Source organism: Aegilops tauschii, chromosome 2, assembly GCF_002575655.3.
Source record: "Aegilops tauschii subsp. strangulata cultivar AL8/78 chromosome 2, Aet v6.0, whole genome shotgun sequence".
Classification (NCBI taxonomy): domain Eukaryota; kingdom Viridiplantae; phylum Streptophyta; class Magnoliopsida; order Poales; family Poaceae; genus Aegilops; species Aegilops tauschii.
In genome coordinates, this window is record NC_053036.3 from 653,934,125 (window position 1) to 653,956,113 (window position 21,989).

General features: G+C 49.5%; 1 protein-coding gene across 1 annotated transcript; it reads right to left on the reverse strand.

The window, feature by feature from the left end:
- Positions 1-6,395: 6,395 nt before the first annotated feature.
- LOC120974329 (putative disease resistance protein RGA3) lies at positions 6,396-8,276 on the reverse strand. The gene is made up of 3 exons (XM_045233719.1): positions 7,742-8,276; positions 6,598-7,151; positions 6,396-6,416 (listed from the first exon to the last, which is right to left on the reverse strand). Exons 1-3 carry the CDS (start codon positions 8,274-8,276, stop codon positions 6,396-6,398), a joined length of 1,110 nt encoding a protein of 369 aa, XP_045089654.1.
- Between the last annotated feature and the right edge of the window lie 13,713 nt (positions 8,277-21,989).

A 21,989-nucleotide genomic window follows, 5' to 3' on the forward strand; every position in this document is an offset into this window, starting at 1 on the left:
TTGTTTGATCTCCAAAGTTTGAAGTTCATATGCTGTTTAATTTAGAGAACCGAAAAAGAGAAATTTTCATATAGAAAGTCAGTTGGAGAGCACGGATCTCAAAGCATTGTTGAAGGGGTGAGGATAAGGGGTTCCATGTATCTCAACCACCACATGGACTTTCTGGATAATTAGCCAACTAGAAACCCATCCATGGTATGTCAAAATTTGGCATTTTTCAACGGGGTGTCTGGGAAGTGGATCACCTGCAAGCACACGTGTGGCAAGGGGACCCCTTGTCACCCTCCCTCTTTCTGCTAATGGCCAACGTCCTCCAGTGCCTCATCCACTAGGACGAGGTGTTGGCGCACCCACTGGTCGATCATGGCCGCCCCCTCGGTGCTGCAGTACGCCGACGACACTATTATCCTGCTTCGTGCAGACGTCGCTTTAGCCATGCGGCTCAAACTCCTCCTGGACCAGTTCGCAGCGGCAACGAGACTCGTCATTAACTTTCACAAGAGTACACTGGTTCCCATGCATGTGGATGACGAGGTCTTATCTGAGATCACTACCATCCTTGGATGTTGTGTCCAATGTTTTCCACAGACCTTCCTGGGGTTTCCCCTCTCCAGCAACAAGCTCCGGTTGGAGGATTTCAAGGCCATCATTGCCAAGATCGACAAATACCTCGGAGGCTGGTAGGCTACACTCCTCTCTCTGAGTTGGCATCTCGTGCTTATCGACGTCATTCTCAGTGTGCTGCCCGTTTATGCCATGGACGCACTCGAGCTTCCCACTGTCTTGATGCGTGTCATTGATGCGCTTCGTCGTGCCTTCCTGTAGACCGGTGGCGATTGGGCCTCGAGTGCGGAATGTGTTGTCGCATGGAGCAAGGTTTGCCGCCCCTCGCATGAAGGGGGTCTCGGGATCAAAGACCTTGCAGTTCAGAATATGAGTTCCTGCTCATCAAGCTACTCCACCGGCTACACTTTTCGGCTGCCTTGCCCATTCTTGTGCCCATCACAACTCTACCACCTGTGCTGCTTCGATGGCGCGCTCCCCCCATATGTGACATTCGTCTGGGGATGCCGAGTGTCGTCTCGAGTTCATTTTTTTCACTTGGTTTTCTCGTGTAGTGTCATGTGCATACATGGGATGTCCTGCTCAAAAAACATATTTGTTGCCTCAGGTGAGGCAGGGTTCCCCATTTGCCACCATGTGGGAGAAACCACCGACCATCTGGTGTTCGCCTACTGCTTCGCGTGAGTCTTCTGGCGCTCTGTGGGCAGCTCTCCTATCTGGTGGGTGCCCGGGTCAACGATGCCAACTGCCCATGCTCCTACCTGTGTCCCGTTCCAGATGGCCTCCTGCTTCATGCTGATTTGCGCATGGAATCTGTGGAAACATTTCAACGATATGGTCTTCAATGCTCCAAACCCGCCGCACTCCGGAATGGTTGCATGCTACCGCGCCAATGCTGCGCTCTGGAAAGCAAGGCTGCCAAGGGATCGCCAGGGGGATGCTGACTTTTGGTTTCTATGTTTTGCTGCCCCTTAAACCCTCTCCCCCTCTATGTGAGATGCAGACCTCTCTGTATGCTCCGCCTTCTCACCGCCCCCATGTAAAACTCTGCCTGTATGGTACAACACACGTATGGAGTTTGGGCTTATATGAAATTCAGGTGGAATCCACCCCACCCCCCCCCCCCCCGGTGCGCAATGGAATTTCTATAAATATGGCATTCGAACATACTGGGGTACCAGGCACGAGGCGACTGTTTGAGACCATAGAGAGCACGTTGCAGCTTGCAAACATGCCGAGGGTACCGTGAATCCTCAAAACCGGGGGGCTGCTGCATATACACTTCCTCGGACAGAAAACCATGAAGGAAGGCATTACTCACATCAATCTGACGAAGGCACCAACCACGAGAGACAGCAAGAGAAAGCACCAGGCAAACGGTGACTGGTTTAACCACAGGACTGAAAGTATCATGATAATCTATACCGTACTGCTGTGTGAAGCCTCGAGCCACAAGCCTGGCCTTGTATTTATCAACAGAACCATCAGGGCGGAACTTCGTTTTGAAGATCCATTTGCTGCCAACAATGTTAGTGCCAGGTGGACGGGGTACCAATATCCACGTTTTGTCAGCCTGAAGTGCCTCAAACTCAGCCTCCATAGCAGCACGCCAAGATGGCTCAGAAAGAGCAGTACGATAAGATGCAGGCTCCACCATAAACGCCCGGCGACGATAGGGATCATAGCGGACCGTGCCATCCCGATACACCTTGGGACGAGAGATATCATTGCGCCGTCGCGTGACGATGACCCGTGCCGGTTCAGCAGCGGGAGGCGCTGGAGGCGGCGACGCTGGTGCTGTAGAGGGCGTCGACGAGGGCGAGGAAGCGGCCTCGTCACGGGCCGGAGACGGGCCAGGCGAAGAAGCCCCGTCAGGAGCCGACAAGGCAGATGACCGCGCTGGCGACGGAGAGCGAGACCGCGGGCCGTGGTCGACGACCGGGACCGGCGTATCGGCCTGGGCGGGGTTGGCACCAGAAACGGCACGAGAGGCCGACCCGGGCGAGCGGAGCATGCCTGCATGCGAGACGGGCCCAGGCGTGCCAGCCGAGGCATGCAGAGGCGGTGCCGATCCGGGAGCAGCCTGCGTGCCTGCATGCAAGCTGGCCCCTGGCGTGCCGCCTGAGCCATGCAGAGGCGGTGGCGCTGATGGAGCAGGGACATCGAGCGGCAAAGTTGACGTCGAGGGGACCTGCACAGGAGAACTAACAACAACACCAGGTGCATTAGCCGGTAACAAGGTAATGTCATGATTACGCGTGTCGGTACTTTGAGTAACTGGCTCATCTGACGGAAACGACACGGGAAGGAGTTGGGAGACATCAACAGTGGCACCGGGAGTGGCATAGGGAAACACCGTCTCGTCGAACACGACGTCACGAGAGATGTAAATACGACCAGTGGAGCGATCAAGGCACTTGTAGCCTTTATGCATGGGACTATAACCAAGAAACACACACATCCTAGAGCGAAACTCGAGTTTACGTGAATTGTACTTACGCAAACTAGGCCAACACGCACAACCAAAAGTGCGCAGAAAAGAATACTCAAGAAGCATGTTGAGGAGGCGAAACACGGGTGTGGCATTGTTGATAACAGGCGTAGGCATCCTATTGATGAGATAGCAAGCAGTAAGAAACGCCTCGTCCCAAAACCGAAGAGGCAGGGAGGAGTGTGCGAGAAGGGCTAGACCCGTCTCAACGAGATGACGATGCTTGTGTTCAGCTATACCATTTTGTTGGGAGGTATGTGGACAAGACACACGATGAGCAATGCCGGTGCGCTGAAAATAAGCATGGAGACGGTGATACTCACCCCCCCCCCCCCAGTCTGACTGAACAGAACGAACCTTAGCATTCAAGAGACGCTCAACATGGTTTTGAAAAGTATAAAAAATGCTCTCAACATCAGATTTATGCTTGATCAAGTATATCCAGCAGTAACGACTATAGTCATCAATGAAGCTGACATAGTACTTAAAACCCCCGGAAGATGGCAAAGCAGGCCCCCAAACATCGGTATGAATAAGCTCAAGTGGTGATGTAGAAACACGAGTAGAATAATTATATGGTAACTGGTGACTCTTAGCACGCTGACACGCATCACACACAGAGGACTCATTGTTTGGAGAGCACAACAATTTATTGGAGCTAACAATGGTATGAACTATTTTATTCAAAGGATGACCAAGACGCCGATGCCACTGCTCGGTAGTCAGCCTAACGCCGGAAGACGCATGACGTCCAGAGATAACGGCGCGACTAAACGGAAGAGGGTAGAGGCCGCCACGACTCCTACCGCGAAGAAGAATTTTCTTCGTGAACTTGTCCTTGACATAGAAAAAGAATTTATGAAACTCAACAAAGATCTTATTGTCAGAAACAAGACGATAAACGGAGAGCAAATTAGTGCTCAGGTCAGGAACAAGAAGAATATTTTTGAGTTCAATTGGAGCGGATGAACCAGGTAAACGAGAGTGGCCAACATGTGTAATAGACAAACCTGCACTGTTGGCGACTTGCACTTGATCCGTGCCGTTGTACCACTCCTGGATGTTCATCCGGCTCATGTCGTTGGTGAGATGATCCGTGGCGCCGGTGTCGAAGAGCCAAGGTTGACTGGGGCAGGTTGGAAAGAGGCAGAATTTCCAGCACGATTTTCATCGTACTGAAACGCGTGGTTGTAGCGTTGTTTGCACTGGAGAGCCTCATGCCCCCAGTACCGGCAAACTTGACAGCGGGGGCGCTCGCGCCGGTTGTTGCGCCTGCCACCGCCGTTGCCCTGTCCTCCTTCACCGTTGCCACCACCACCACCCCCTTGGTTGGGGCGGTTGTTACCGCGGGAGGCCTGCTGGCCGCCGTTGTACTGGCCGCCTCCTTGCGAGCCAGTAGGACGACCCCCGCCGCGGCCGTCGTTGGTGGTGTCAACGAAGATACGCCCCCCTCCACGGCCGTCGCCTTGCCGCGCCACGGCATTAGCGGAGGTGGAGAACTCGGGGGTGAATGCGTTCTGCTCCTTGAGGGATTCGCAGGAGAGGAGCATGGAGTAGAAGTCCGACAGGCTGTGGTTATCGGCGCCGGCGGCTGCCAACACCGTGAGAGAGTGCTGGAGGGACTCGTACTGAGGCCCGAGACCGACGACGATGTAGTCGATCACCTCAGCATCGGAGAGAGGCGACCCCACCTGGGCCATGGCGTCCGCGAAACCCTTCATCTTGTGGAAGTAGGCGGCGGCGGTGAGGTCGTTCTTCTTCAGCGTCGAGAGTTGACACCGCATCTGGCGCACCCCGGCCCTGTTCTGCGCCGAGAACATGGACTCGAGGCACGCCCACACAGAGGACGCGGTGGTGCGGCCGATGACATGGCCGAGGATCTCCTCCGTCATGGAGCCGACGAGGATGCTGAGAACACGCTGATCCGTGTAGAACCACAAGGCGTACTCCGGATTGGGCTTGGTCACGGCCTTGGCACCGTCTCCTTCGGTGATCGTGGCTGGAGGGGCTCCGTAGGAGCCGTCCAGGAAGCCGTACCAGCCCTGGCCGGCGATGTTGGGGACGACCTGCATCTTCCAGAGAAGATAATTAGTGTGATCTAGACGCACCGTGATGGTGTTGAGGTTCTGGCCGGTAGGGGCGGAGATGATGGCGCCGGCGGGGATGGATGGTGCAGAGGACTGGGACGAGGTGCTCGAAGTGGAGAGCGCAAGCTGCAACGCGGCGGCGGTGGAGCCCATCGCGTCGAAGTGCTGCGGCGGCGGCGCGTAGGCGGCGGCGGCAGCGGGGAAAAGAGACGGCGGCGGCGGAAGCGCGTGAGCGAAACCCTAGGTCGGATTGACCCACTCTGTATATACCAAGTCAAAAGGAATTATTTACTGTGGTTAGCCCCAACTGGTTGGCATCTTTTTATATTGATGAGATCAACTTGTACAACAAGGAAATACAATGTGTATACAACACGTACACGTATATATATAAAATACAACTCTAACACCGCCTTCTTCTTCCCACCCATGATACTTGTGCACAACAATTTCCCAGTCATGTTCGTTAGGATCTCTTTTGCTTAAGAGTCCACCCATAACTTTAATGGCAAGTGGTAAACCATCACATTTTTTTACAATCTTCATTCCAATATCTTTCAGTTCATCAATATCTCTTTCAACACCGACCTGCCAACAGTATAGGACAACTTAGTAACGGTAATATTCATAGTTGGACTTGTGCATTTTCGTATATACATGAGTTTGCATTTCCTTTTTTATGATACATAGTATTCTAACACATTATGCAAAAATATCTTTTTGACAGTTTTGCTCCTGAAATTAGGAAGAAAAATATCTTTTTGAATAGAAAATAAGAAAAATATCTTTTATCAAAACAACATGTGTAGTACTTCTAAATAAATATTGTCCCATAGAAATTTCAAAATTGTGAGGTGTCCGTAATTATGCAAAATACTACAGATTTGTAGATTAAAAACGGTGTTACACATAATCAGAATAAAAAACTCCAAAATTTACAAAACATAACTTTCCAACTTGCAGAATACAGAACTTTGAAAGAACTCAAATTTGTACTAACTAAACATTTTCCTATCGAAACTAAAATTTTAATATTAAAGATTTATGCACAGTTCTCTATATTATTCAATTTAAATTTGATCTGACCAATATGGATTCATATCCACAAATCAAAGTTCTCATTTTCTTGCCAAGGTAGGACTTCATGTTCGCCCGTAATTAAAAAACACTAATACATGCAACAACTAGCACATTGTATCGGATACCACAATTTGCCATATGAAAATGGAACCATTAAATTTGCCATGTTAATATTAGTACAATTTTCCATTAACCTATACGTATCAAAAGCAGCGGTCAAATAAACTGTAAAATATAATAAAATTGATATACAAACGTACACATATGATTATCATACACCCAACCCCAAATGTGCAACAGGTACTGCTAGATAAAGTTTGACTAAATTGATGTCCAAAATATTGTACTTGTTTGTAAAACAAATGAGTTACTGACCTGTGGCTGGGGCAGCTGTTTCTTTAGCAAACACCAAGCATCTTCATCGTCTAGTGTGTCGACCCGCAGGATGGAAGCTCCCATGCTCCGAACAACATCAACCTTTCTTGAGGTAACCAAGACTCGGCTTCCTGGCTGTGTATCGGCGGCATTAAGAATGGGGGTGCGGAGCACGTTTTCCCATGCTTCTTGGTTCCACACATCATCCATGATCAACAGAAACTTTTTGGTTGATAGGGAGTCGGTGAGGGCATTCACAAGTATGGTCTCGTCGTTCTCATCACCATGCTTCCCCCCGGCTTGGGAGATGGCGGCCCTTAGCAGGTCCACCTTGGTGAACTGTTGAGTGACACTCAGCCATATCTTGGTTTTGAACTTCTCCTTGATGGCCTCGCTTGCAAAGACCTTCTTGGCGAGCGTGCTCTTGCCTATGCCGCCCTGGCCAACGATGGCCACCACATTGACGGGGTTACTACCATGCTCATGGCGGCTGGCGGCGATCAGCTTAAGCTCCAGTTCCTCTGCATTCTTCTTGATCTGCTCCCCCACGAGATCTGATTGAACGAACTGCGCATTCTCGCGCCTGGAGTAGGAGGCCAAACTGGTCGGTGTTGGCGCAGCCCTAGACTAGCTCTCTCTGATTCACTCACGGATGGAGGTAGACGAAGGCACACTGAAGAATTTTGTGGCACCAACACCCCGGCGACCAACGCCCCGGCGCTCAAACGTCCTTTTTTTCAGCTCGCAACTGCCTCACGGCTACAGGCACAAGCACAGCACTTAAGTAGTAGATGCACGCGCACAGCTCATCGGCCACACCGTCCACTAACCTATGCACCTACGCAGGACCCGGCCTCACAACCGGCCACTAACCGCACGTACTCATCCATTCCTAGAAGAGCTCACCTAGCTAACTAACTCAGCCATGCATGTAGGAGTAGCAAACTTGGCCAGCACACTCGCCAACGGCCTGCTCTACGTGCCAGACTGAGTACACACGCTACACACATATGTCACGCTGCTGCGTCCCGCACGTCCCGCCCGTCCCGTACGTCACCGACGCGCCCGACGAGCCCGACAGCACTAGTGCGTCCCGCCCGTCCCGCGCGCATCCGTCGCGGCCGACGAGCCCGACCACACACACCATGGCTTATTCCAACAGTCGGCGGCCTCCTCCTTTGCTCGTAGGAGCCAAGGTCAATGAAGTTGAAGTCAGCGACGCCCTTGCGGATGGTGGCCAGTTCATCGTTGAGCGTCTTGATGCGTCCGCCTACCTCGTTGGCGAATCCGGGGTTCTGCACGCAGTAGAGAAACGGCTGGAGGACACCCTGCAGCTTTTCCCCCAGGCAACATAGAAATGGCAGCTTCTCCCAGAGCCGGAGGCATAAGCCCCTGGAGTGTTGCTTGTAGTGTCGGTCCATGGCCTCGAGCTGGCAGAGATCAAGGATGTCACTGGCCTCGTACATGGCACTCTTGAGCTTGGTCACCCATGCCTGCACACTCTTGTCGGTGATGCGCCTCCTCTCGGCGTCGATGAGGATGTTCCGGAGGGGTTCCACGTTGTCCTCCAGCTTCTTGATCTCGTGGGAGACGCCCAGCAACATGCTGATCTTCTCTTCTCCCATGTCCATGATGGTGTTCATCACACGGGCTGCCAAAGCATCAAGGACGGCCGCCATGGCCTCCTTCCTGCGTACACCACACCAACCAGTTAAGCATAATGTGTATACAGATTAATATGCATGAGAAGATGTTGGTACATGGGTATGCTGATTAAGCACAGTGCAAGTAGCAGGTAGAGATGGGCCGATCGATGTAGCTAAAAATTAACGACACAAAAGAATCATCCATTCCAACGAAAGTAGAAATATGTTTGCAAATAAGCATGTTTTGCCGATCGATGATCACAATCACCTCCGCTTGCAGTTAGAGGAGGAAGGGGGTCTATCTCGCTTCTTTCCATCTATCTAGCTGAACCCCCCGATACAGCCCGGACCGGACTCGATAACTGGAGTCCCCAATACAGAGCTCGAGGGGATCCGGCGGACAGCTGCGGTGGCCGGTGGAGATGAGGGGAGGTGCGTGGGTGTGGTTGCTGGTGGGGGCGCAGGGGAATATATAATAGAGCACCTGCACCCAGGCCCTCTCTATCTAGCCATTCATTTTTCACATCGCGATTCGTGCAAGTATATTTCTTTTTTTTGTTTCTCCCACACAGAACATATCTTCAAGTTCAGACATATGCAGTGTGATAAAGCTTTCTAAGTAGAATCTAGGATAAATCTTTCAGATTTTTTTGTCAAACATAAATATACAACATACGTTTGGTTTGATTAAAAAAATCCATATTTTTAGTATTTATGTCGGACAAAAAATTCTGAAAGATGTATCCTAGGTTCTAGTTAGAAAGCCTTGCCACGCTGCATAGGTTTGAACTTGAAGATATGTTTTATATTGAAGAAACAAAAAAGAGAAATTTTCATATATAAAGTTAGTTGTGTCGCACGGATCATAAAGCGATATTTGAGGGCTAGGATAGCAGGGCCGGGGTGCAGATGCTCTAAAAATCCCTAGGGGTGCAGAGGCTTGGTATATGCTGAGGATGGAGCACCCCTATTATACATGAGGGAGGTTACCTTTGAGTGGCCTAATACAGTTCGTAATACTATTTAACAAATTTGCACATCACTGATAGGCTAGCTCTTGTCCTGCAAGTAAGTAGCATATATTTTGGCGTGGATCTTGCAGCTTGATTGTTTAATTAGTGCAAACTGCAAAGGCTTCAACGACTCTCTCTACAGATCTGTACCGGTGACTGTTTGAGAGTAAGCAATTTTCACTAGATTAGAATCGAAACAAAATGTATATAAGACTTGATGTAGGTAACAGAGAAATTCAAGCGGAGAGAAACATAACAGACTGTAATGTATCTGAATAGATGCATACAAAATGCCTCGCGTCAGCTGCTTGGAAATGCCTTTGGGAAACTAGTTTGAAAAGGATGAAAAACCAAGCAAAACTGTGATGGGTGTACAGCATCGCTTCAGATCCCAGTGGCTATATAGCTACTTGAACAGTATTATTATTACAAGTAAAAGTAAAACACAGCAGAAATCCTAGACAGTGAAGACCATATTCAGCAAGCACGCACGCACGCACGAAATAAAGCAGTGGACGGACGGATTATCACCTTGCAGTTGCAGCGCGAGGATTCAAGAAGGCAGTGGGATCTATCTATCTATTCTCTTTGTCGGTTGTTTGCAGCTGAAGCCTAGAATATATAGATCGATCCCCTTGTGGATGAACGGGAGAGCGAGAGCGGAGAGGGGATCCCAGAGGTCTAAGTGGCGGCTGGAGACGAACGGCTGGTACGGTGGGTGGTGGAGGAACGCTGACGGCGGCCGGCGGGGAGAGGAACGCTGCTGCTGCAAGCTGGACGAGCAGATCTGGGGATTGATTGCTACTGTGCAAGGCAGCGAGCGGTCTTCATTGCGATTCAATTGCCCTGTTTGTTTAAGCTTCGCTTGGATTTTAATCACCTATGAATTCGCTTCAGTGGCGACGAATCAGCTTCACCACCGAAGTACACTTTGAGGTGCTTCAGGAATTTGCACTAAAAATGACCCAAATCCAGATTCAGCTTCACTGGCAAAGCTGATTCCAAATAGCTGTTTGTTTCAGATTTCAGATTCGGCTTCACTGGCAAAGCTGAATCTGGTCCCAAAATCTGAAACAAACAGGGCCAATGACTGGTCTAGGTCTAGTCTATCCCTGCAGCTTACATTATTGGAGAGAGAAAATAAGAGCATCCACAGCCCACCTCTCAAACTCATCTCATACCACTAGTAGGAAAAGGGGCTTTTACCCCGGTTCATAAGGGCCTTTAGTCCCGGTTCTGAAACCGGGACTAAAGGGTCGTTACTAATGCCCTAGCCCTTTAGTCCCGGTTCTTACACGAACCGGGACTAAACGCCGTCCACGTGACCGGTGCGGGGAGCCCAGGCAGGAGGGCCTTTGGTCCCGGTTGGTGCCACCAACCGGAACCAATAGGAAGGGCCTTTTGTCCCGGTTGGTGTCATCAACCGGGACCAATAGACATCCACGCGTCAGCAGCTGGCAGGAGCTGAGGTTTTTGTTTTTTTTTGAAAGGGGGTGGTTTAGGGGTTTTGGGGGGTTAATTTAGGTGTTTCATATATTGTGTTAGCTAGCTAATTAATAGAGAGAAGTGTCCTCTCTTATCTCCGTGCTTGGTCGACGCTACGTAATATATACGTATGGAGAGGAGTAGACACGCTAGCTAGTAATCAAATGAAGGAAACAGAAGATCGTCATGAACATATGCATACAGAGAGAAGTGATATCGACCACCTCTCCTTCTCCGAGATATTGATTGAACAACAAGTTCTCGTATATCTATCCGACATTACCGGCTACATATATACAATAATTATCTCTTACAATACAATCTCCTAATTAAATTGTAGGAACACAGGGTCCACATAGTATTCTCCGTTTTCAGCGATCACGTGGTCAAGGAAGAATGCCGACCAATTCCTCTTGAATTCCTCGCATACGATCTTCTTCTTGGAGTTCATCCCGCTTCCGAAACATCTAATTTGAAGAAGGGGGTCAATACATATATATATATATATATGAATAAATGAAACTCAACACAAATGATGGTAATAAAATAAAATTGTGAATATTATTGCTTGCGCACTTCATATGTTCTTCAGTGTAGCCCCGCTCACAGGTCGTGTAGCGGATGGACTCGCAAACGTAGTATCCACAGTAATTATTCCCGGGTTCCTACCACAACCACTTTACAAGAAATAGAGGTAAATCAAACTGATAAGCAAGCATGCTAAATGGTATTGATGAAACTAGCGCTTGAATCACTAGGAGATGCGCGGAACATGCTACTATAGTACTTACTTTCGGGTGATTAAATTGCAGCTTCTTCGGCAGTCCCGGAGCTTTTGAGGTCAATTTTCTCTAAACCCTGCCAGATAAAGAAAATAATTACTTGATATCAGGAAATGAACAAAGTTGCTGATATGGTGGATAATGATCGATTTAACTTACTTCTCGAGCATTTGAGTCATGTTCGCATAGTCCTGGGGATCTTTTCGTCTCGAGTCTAAGACGGTTACTACTCCCTGCTCAAGCTTAATCTCTAGGAGAATATAGTGGAAGCTGCGCATGCATGCATAAGTCATCAATTACATTACCATAACCTGGACTAATAAGGGAAACCGAATATGCACAAGACAGTAACACTCACTTGAAGTTGTAAGGAAAGAGTATTATATCTTTGTTTTGATTTAATACCAACGATTGTAGCAAGTTGGCCTCGGCTTCTTTGGGATGTTTTTCAACCGTATATGCATCTATGAGATTTGTGTTAATGAACCCAATATCACCGATTTGTTTTTTCTTCAATTCGGCGATCTTCAATCTGCATAATATAGTGAGGATAAGTATAAATACATGCAATGAAAGAGCTGACCTATATAGAGAGACTTAATGACAGAAGTAGTACTACTTACAGACAGTAGCAAGTGATCGTTGTTTTATCGAGGGCCTTTTGATTGTAAAACTGGAAGAAATCCTTAAATGGAACACTCAGCAGATCAATTCCAACGAGGTCATGCTCCGGTTTAACTCTCAGCGTCAAAGTATCCATCCCATCAGACTCTCTGCAGGTTTTCATGTACCAATCATGTAGTCTTCGCATCATCGTGCTTAGAGATCTTTCATCTTTGACGAGAGGCTTCCCGTAATGGTATTTGTGTTCGTCCACCTCCATGATTTCATAATGTACATCGTCGGGCAGGTAATCTCCAAGATTGCTATAACCGGGCACCATACTCGGATCATTAGCGACGATGTCTTTTGACACCTTGAGCGGGGGGCATGATTGGTTCACTTGTTCGCCGAGCTGGGCAATTTTTTTCCCAGCTCGTCGTTCTTTCATCCTTTTATCACTGACAGTACTTCCCGACCGCTCCGCTTCGGCATATGTCTTTGCAAGAACGCGCTCATAGTTGCCTCTCGGCGGAGACTTTGGTGGTTTTGTCAGGGCAGCCAGAGTGCGCTTTGCTTTCACCAGATCTACCTTCTCCTCCGGAGGTGGATGTTTCTTTGCTTTCACCCCTTCAAAGAAGTTCTTCACTTCGGCTCGCACGATCTTCGCGTTCTCCTCCTCGGTCCTCTCGTATGGTAACTTCTCTGGAGTCTTCAGAGAAGGACCGAATCTGTATTGCCTCCCGCCTCTGGCAGCTGTACTGCTAGACGCCGGCAGAGCAGACGGAGCGGCTGCGGCTGTCTTCTTTCCTTGCTTACGAGGCGGAGGAGAAGGACTACGACGCGCCGGAGCAGCCGCAGCGGCGGTGGGTCTCTTCCGCCCTTGCTGACGAGGCGGAGAAGGAGGAGGCTAGCTGCTCTGGCGCGCCGGCGCTGGCGGAGAAGGAGGCGGAGTGCCGCCACGCGCCGGAGAAGGAGGCTGAGTGCCCTGATCACTCGCCGGAGGAGGAGGCGGAGGAGGAGGCGGAGTGCCCTTACTCGCCGGAGCCGTCCAGTTCGGAAGCTTGATGAGCTCCTTCCGCCATAGGCACGGAGTCTTCAGAGCTAAACCCAGCCGAGTCTCCCCTTCACCGGTAGGGTGGTCAAGCTGGAGGTCCTCAAATCCCTCCGTTATTTCATCCACCATCACCCTAGCATATCCTTCTGGAATCGGCCAGCAGTGGTAGGTTGCGCCGGGTTCAGGAGGTAAAACAGAGCCAACAGCCGCCTTGACTTTGAAGTTCTGCCATTCCGCCATAAGGTGGCAATGTTGAGACTCCGTGATAGCATCCACGGGGTAGCTAGCAGGAGCCGCATGCTCCAGCTGAAGCTGCTCGGTGGAAGCCACACTGCTTCTCCGCTGAGATGGCGGTGTAGCTTCGGGGGCAGTTTCGGCATCTCGATTGCCGTCTCGTTCCTCTAGCGCTTGAACCCTTTCGTGCAGCTTCTGAATTTGGATCTGCTCCACTTTTTTCCTCCTCTCCTGGGTTTTGTAACCGCCCGCGTCCTGAAAACCAGCCTTCCACGGAACGGAGCCTGGCGTGCCTCGTGTCCGTCCAGGGTGCTTAGGATTCCCGAGGGCCATTGTGAGCTCGTCGTTCTCTCTGTCTGGAACGAACGTCCCTTGCTGCGCTGCATCGATATAGTGCTTAAGCTTCTTGATGGGTATTGCAAGTTGCTCGTCCGTCCAACGACACCTCCCTGATACAGGGTCCAAGGTTCCGCCAGCCCCGAAGAACCAAGTCCGGCAACGGTCTGGCCAGTTCATTGTCTCTGGTTCGATCCCTTTATCAAGCAGATCCCTCTCAGACTTGGCCCACTTAGGCCGGGCTTTGAGGTAGCCACCTGACCCCGTGCGATGGTGATGCTTCTTCTTCGCAGCATTCTTCTTGTTTGTCGCTGACATCTTCTTACTCTTTTCCGATGTCTTGTGGGCCACAAATGCGGGCCAGTGATCTCTGATCTTCTCATACCGGCCGACGAATTCTGGTGTCTTTTCTTTGTCGACAAACGTTTTCAGCTCATTCTTCCACCTCCTGAATAGGTCTGCCATCTTCTTAAGAGCATGAGACTTGATTAATTGCTCTATAACTGGCTTCTCCGGATCCTCCTCTGGCGGTAGGGTGAAATTTGCCTTCAGCTCAGTCCAAAGATCATCTTTCTGCATATCATTGACATAAGACACCTCAGGGTCTTCCTTCTTAGGCTTATACCATTGGTGGATGCTGATCGGGATCTTGTCCCTAACTAGAACCCTGCACTGAGCAGCAAAAGCATCCTTTGTCCGGAGGGGTTCAATCGGTTGGCCGTCGCGCGCGATTGCTGTGATCTCAATCCTTTCATCCGAGCGCAACTTTCTCTTCGGGCCTCGTCTCTTTACCGAAGTTGTGCTCGATCCGGAGGGCTAGAAAAAAGAAGAAAGACGAGTGTTAATTAATATCTGTACATACCATAACAATGAATGCATCAATTAGCTAGTCAGCACAGGCTTAACTAATATATTTACCTGGCCGGACTCTGTTCGGTCACCGGAGCCGTCACCACGGGCTCCTTCTTGCACCAGCATTGGGTCACCGGAGCCATCATAATCATGTCTTTCCTCCTCCACTCTTCGATCACCGTAGACTGCTTCTTCACCCTGTTCTTCCAGACCATCATTGTCGTTAAGATACGACAAGATATCACCTCCGGCTAAGATTATGTCCCCCAACACCTCTTCTGCTTGCTCATCTCGTCCGTGCTCCATTGTTTCTGCAAATATTACAACATGGCAATTATTACACAAACATGACAGCAGGTGGATATATTAGTGCAAACGTAGACCTAGCTTATTCCGGGTTTGGGGTGGCCTAGGCAACGCTTCAAGGGTAGGGGCGCGGCGGGAGGGGGTAGGAGACCGACATCGTTTTTTTCTAGGGTTTGGGTGTCCTCGAGAGTTTTGGTCGAGCGAGAGGGCCGGGGGGTGCTCCCGTGGTATAAGTTATCACGGTCGAGAGGGGGTATACATATCGACCGTCCATCATGTCGAAGTTATCTGGGAGGGAGTTATATATATCGACAACGACGACATACATACACGGAAAAATAATGTTATCGGGGAGGGGGTATATCGACCCCCCCCCCACGTGTTGAAGTTATCGGGAGGGGGTTATATCGACAACGACGACATACATACACGGGAAAATAATGTTATCGAGGAGGGGGTATATCGACCCCCCTCGTGTTGAAGTTATCCCCCCTCGTGTTGAAGTTATCGGGAGGGGGTAATATCGACAACGACGACGTACATACACGGGAAAATAATGTTATCGGGGAGGGGGTATATCGACCCCCCCCCCACGTGTTGAAGTTATCAGGAGGGGGTTATATCGACAACGACGACATATATACATGGGAAAATAATGTTATCGGGGAGGGGGTATATCGACCCCCCTCGTGTTGAGGTTATCCCCCCTCGTGTTGAAGTTATCGGGAGGGGTATATATCGACGACGACAGACCCGATAAAACATAAGAAAACGAAGAAGAAATAAAAAGAGGAGAAGAAGAAAGAAATAGAGGAGAGGATTGAAGAAAAAAAAGAAGAAAAAAAAAGAGGAGAAGAAGAAAAAATAGAATATTTTATATTTTTTCTTCTTCTCCTCTATTCCTTTCTTCTTCTCCTCTTCTTTTTCTTCTTTTTTCATCTTCTTATTTATTTCTCCTCTTCTTCCTCACCTCTTCTTCTTTCTTTCCTCTTCTTATTTTCTTCTTTCCTATCCTTCTTTTTCTTCTTCTTCCCTTCCTAGCTAGATATATAAAACTTTTCTAAAATTGTAACTTTTGCATATATAAAACTTTTCCATGGATCATCATTTCTCATATATATCGAATATATATCCATTGTCATATATAAAAACTTTCTATATATGAACAAAAAACTTTCTATGAACAAAAAAACATTTTTGACATATATATTCATACATTTTGAACATCTACGTACATACAATTTTTTTTTGTTCACATATACATTATAGCCACATACACATATACATCACATATGAACAAAAAAATTAAACTAATAAAAATAAAAAAACATATAGCCACATATGAACAAAAACATATAGCCACATACATACACATATACATTATATATATATATGATCAAAAAACAATTAAACTAATAAAAAAACAGAGCCGGGGCGGCGGCTCTCACAGCGGGGGCGGCTAGGACGATGGCGACGGCGGGGGCGGCGAGGGCGCCGGCGCGCGGGGGCGGGACGGGGCGGGGGCGGCGAGGGCGCCGGCGAGCACGCGCGTGCCGGTCAGGGGGCTCGGGGCGCCGAGGCGGCGCGCGCGAGCAGGGGAGCACGAGGCGGGGCGGCGCGTGGGGGCAGGGCGACGGCGACGAGCACCGGGCGGCAACCCGTCGAGGCAAGGGCGCGGAGCGACGGCGACGAGGAGCGGGCGGCGACGGCGAGCACGGGCAGCCTGGCGGCGTCGGGGGCAACTGGCGAGGGATCTGAAAATTTCCCCAGTGTTGGCTTATATAGGCACACCTTTGGTCCCGGTTGGTGGCACCAACCGGGACCAATGCCACCCTTTAGTCCCGGTTGGTGCCACCAACCGGGACCAAAGGTCCCTTTTCAGCAGCGCAAAGGGCGGGAAGCGGCGGCCTTTGGTCCCGGTTGGTGGCACCAACCGGGACTAAAGGGGGGGCATTGGTCCCGTTTGGTGCCACCAACCGGGACCAAAGGCCTTGCGCTGCCCGCGGCCAAAAGTTTAGTCCCACCTCGCTAGTTGAGAGGGGCTCGGAGTGGTTTATAAGCCCCACTGCGGCTGCCGTCTCGAGCTCCTCTCAAATGCAGGCTTACGGGCCTAATGTCACACTGTGCTGTCTGTGGGCCTATTGAGCCTTCTGCGGGCCTGAATCCTGGCCCAGGTTGGGTTTCTAGTCGTATTCAGGCCGTGGTGGCCCAATAGGTGGCAGTTTTTTAAAAAAAATCCAGTTTTTTGGTTCTGTTTTTTGCATTATTTATTTTCTTTTGTTTTTTCTTTATTTTTTAATTCTTTTTGCTTTTCGATCAGCAAAATTATAAACTGTCTGTTAGTGCCATTAGTTTTAGAAAAAATATAAACTTTCTATTAGTGCCATTAGTTCTTTATGAAAATTCTTTTTGCTGTATTTAGTTTTTTTGTTTTATTTTTTGCTATATTTATTTTGTTTTGTTTCTACTTACAACAAAAAACTTATTTATTTCCCACAAAAAACTTACGAACCCTTGTAAAGCAGGTGGGTGTGAAGGATTTTCCAGTCAGAGTAAGACTTCGTATTCCCACATATAGGGCATGGACAACACATAAAACCATTCTGCTTGTTTGCCTCAGCCACTTCAAGAAAATCATGCAAGCCCTTAATGTACTCGGAGGTGTGTCTGTCACCGTACATCCATTGCCGGTTCATCAGCGTGCATTATATATAATTAAGTATGTCAAAAACCATTACAGAACATCATGAATAGATAATTAAGTGACCAAATTAATAGAAGTTCATCATCACATTAGAACCAAAGTACATACATAGTTCTCATCTAACAACATATATATAGCTCTCCAGAGCATCTAATTAATTAAACCATACATTGAAACTATGTAAAACATTTCAATGCGAAAACAAATGCAATCATAATCGCAACCAAGGTAACAATTGATCCAACGGCATAATGATACCAAGCCTCGGTATGAATGGCATAATTTCTAATCTTTCTAATCTTCAAGCGCATTGCATCCATCTTGATCTTGTGATCATCGACGACATCCGCAACATGCAACTCCAATATCATCTTCTCCTCCTCAATTTTTTTTATTTTTTCCTTCAAGTAATTGTTTTCTTCTTCAACTAAATTTAACCTCTCGACAATAGGGTCGGTTAGAATTTCCGGTTCAACCACCTCCTAGATAAATAAAATCTATGTCACGTTGGTCGGTATATTTTTCATAAACAATAAATGAACCAAATAGTTATAAAAAGATAATATATACCACATCCGAATCATAGATAGGACGAGGGCCGACGGGGGCGGATACCAAAACCATCGCACTATGTAATAAGAAGGAATAATAAAAGTAACAAAATTAGACAAGTAACTATCTAAAGTAAGAATTTTTTTCCTTTCAGAAAGAAGATAAGAACAAGAGGCTCACCACGGTGGTGCTGGCGATGAGATCGGCGCGGGCGATCGGCGGCGGTGAAGACGGGGACGGGACGTGACGGACCGCTAAACCTAGACAAATCTCAGGGAAAATGGAGCTCGGAGGTCGAGTTTCGAGAGGACAAAGATTAACTAGTGTGGCTCAGACATTTCATCGAACACCTCATGTGCATAGGAGGTGAGCTAGAGCACCCAAATGCCCTCCCCTCGCCGGCCAGAAAAAACAGAGCACTCTGGAGTGCTCTGCTGTGGCGATGGGGTATATATAGGGAACTCATTGGTCCCGGTTGGTGGCACCAACTGGGACTAAAGGCCTTTGGTCCCGGTTGGTGCCACGAACCGGGACCAATGCCCCCTTTAGTCCCGGTTGGTGGCACCAACCGGGACCAAAGGCCTTGTGCTGGAACTGGCGCGGTGCGGTGGGATGTTTAGTCCCACCTCGCTAGCCGAGAGGCTTCGACAGTGGTTTATAAGCGCAGCTGCGCTGGCCACTTCGAGCTCCTCTCAAATGCAGGCTTACGGGCCTATTCTGTCACTATTTGCCTGTGGGCCTACTGGGCCTTCTGCGGGCCTGAATCCTGGCCCATGGATGGGTTTCTAGTCGTATTCAGGCCGTGGTGGCCCAGTAGGTGGCATAATTTTTTTCCTCTATTTTTTTTTCTCTTTTGCTTTATTTTTTTTTTGTTTCTACTTGCAACAAAAAACTTATTTATTTTATTTCTAATTACTTATGTATTTTACTTCAGTAGTTTTATTTTTATTTATTTTACTGCTGCTATTTTTATTTATTTTACTGCTGCTATTTTTACTTAATTTATTAAGGTTTATTTATTGTAGTTACTATAGTTTATTTTATTTTATTAAGGTTTACGAGCTGTGGGAGGGACGAGGGGTGGCGACGTGCTGTGGGACACGATGCAGGGGCCGAGGAGGGAATTTAGGGTTAAGTTTTTATACGGGAACGGTTAGACGGGCTTTAGCGGGCTTTCACCGGGCTTGTGAGGTTTTACGAGGTCATCGATGAGAGTTTCCAAAAATGTCATTCGAAATCCGTCATGGATTAACAGGTTTCTTGTAGTGATATGTCGAGCACAATGAGTGGTGATCCTCCGGCCTCCCACTCGCACGCAGCCGCCGCCACCCTCCCGCACGCTCGCCGCCGCCGTCGTCACCAGTCCCGGCCATGGCGCCGCCGCTGTCGTCGTGCCCCTGAAGACCTATTCATCTTGCCTGAAGGTGATCCTGTGTCAGATCCTCCACTTAACCCGCGTGGACCGGCTCGTGGGTCACTGACCGTGGGTCCCTTGGGCCCACTGGTCAGGTTTGACCAGTCGCCCCCGCCTCCTTCCTCCTCTGGCCGAACAGAGGCGGGGCTCCAGCGATCAACCCCGGCGAACGGTGGCTCCTCGCGGGGTCCTGAGGGCGGGGATGGATCCGCCAGGCCGGGGCGGTCCTCCCGGTGGTCGAGGAGGTGGCGGGGATGGAGGGAGTCGCCGGCGGCGAGCTCCGCGGCGGACGGCAGCTTCGAGAGGTTTGGGGCTTTGGCCTACGGTGGTTCCCCAATGCAGCTGGGGGTTTGGGCGGCTCCGCACGGTCGAGGGGAGGAGGATGGTGGTGCTATACGGACGGGGGGGCTCTGGTTGCGACTGAATGGACCGGAGGGCGGCGGCGGCTGTACTGGACGGAGATGGGGAAGAAGACCCTCCCTGGTCGATTGCCTGCTATGGGGGTGCTGTTGGAAATATGCCCTAGAGGCAATAATAAATGGTTATTATTATATTTCTTTGTTCATGGTAATTGTCTATTATTCATGCTATAATTGTATTGTACGGAAATCGTAATACATGTGTGAATACGTAGACCACAACCTGTCCCTAGTAAGCCTCTAGTTGACTAGCTCATTGATCAACAGATAGTCATGGTTTCCTGACTATGGACATTGGATATCATTGATAACGGGATCACATCATTAGGAGAATGATGTGATGGACAAGACCCAATCTTAAGCATAGCATAAAAGATCGTGTAGTTTCGTTTGCTAGAGCTTTTCCAATGTCAAGTATCTTTTCCTTAGACCATGAGATCGTGCAACTCCCGGATACCGTAGGAGTGCTTTGGGTGTGCCAAACGTCACAACGTAACTGGGTGACTATAAAGGTGCATTACGGGTATCTCCGAAAGTGTCTGTTGGGTTGGCACGGATCGAGACTGGGATTTGTCACTCCGTGTGACGGAGAGGTATCTCTGGGCCCACTCGGTCATGCATCATCATAATGAGCTCAATGTGACTAAGGCGTTAGTCATGGGATCATGCATTGCGGTACGAGTAAAGAGACTTGCCGGTAACGAGATTGAACAAGGTATTGGGATACCGACGATCGAATCTCGGGCAAGTAACATACCGATTGACAAAGGGAATTGCATACGGATTGATTGAATCCTCGACACCGTGGTTCATCCGATGAGATCATCGTGGAACATGTGGGAGCCAACATGGGTATCCAGATCCCGCTGTTGGTTATTGACCGGAGAGGCGTCTCGGTCATGTCTGCATGTCTCCCGAACCCGTAGGGTCTACACACTTAAGGTCCGGTGACGCTAGGGTTGTAGAGATATATGTATGCGGAAACCCGAAAGTTGTTCGGAGTCCCGGATGAGATCCCGGACGTCACGAGAGGTTCCGGAATGGTCCGGAGGTGAAGAATTATATATAGGAAGTCAAGTTTCGGCCACCGGGAAAGTTTCGGGGGTTACCGGTATTGTACCGGGACCACCGGAAGGGTCCCGGGGGTCCACCGGGTGGGGCCACCTGTCCCGGAGGGCCCCGTGGGCTGAAAGTGGAAGGGAACCAGCCCTTAGTGGGCTGGGGCGCCCCCCTTGGGCCTCCCCCCATGCGCCTAGGGTTGGGAACCCTAGGGGGAGCTTCCCCCTTGCCTTGGGGGGCAAGGCACCCCTTTCCACCCCTTGGCCGCCGCCCCCCAACCCTAGATGGGTTTTGGCCGGCCCCCCCTCCCAAGGGGGCCTATATAAAAGGGGGGAGGGAGGGCAGCAACCTACAGCCTTGGGCGCCTCCCTCCTCCCCTGCAACACCTCTCTCTCTCTCTCGCAGAAGCTCGGCGAAGCCCTGCCGGAGACCCGCTACATCCAGCACCACGCCGTCGTGCTGTTGGATCTCCATCAACCTCTCCTTCTCCCTTGCTGGATCAAGAAGGAGGAGACGTCGCTGCACCATACGTGTGTTGAACGCGGAGGTGCCGTCCGTTCGGCACTCGGTCATCGGTGATTTGGATCACGGCGAGTACGACTCCGTCATCCACGTTCATTGGAACGCTTCCGCTCGCGATCTACAAGGGTATGTAGATGCACTCCCTTCCCCTCGTTGCTAGTACACTCCATAGATGCATCTTGGTGAGTGTAGGAAAATTTTAAAATTATGCTACGATCCCCAACAGTGGCATCATGAGCCAGGTCTATGCGTAGTTACTATGCACGAGTAGAACACAAAGTAGTTGTGGGCGTTGAGTTTGCCAATTCTTCTTGCCGCTACTAGTCTTTTCTTGTTTCGGCGGCATTGTAGGATGAAGCGGCCCGGACCGACCTTACACGTACACTTACGTGAGACAGGTTCCACCGACTG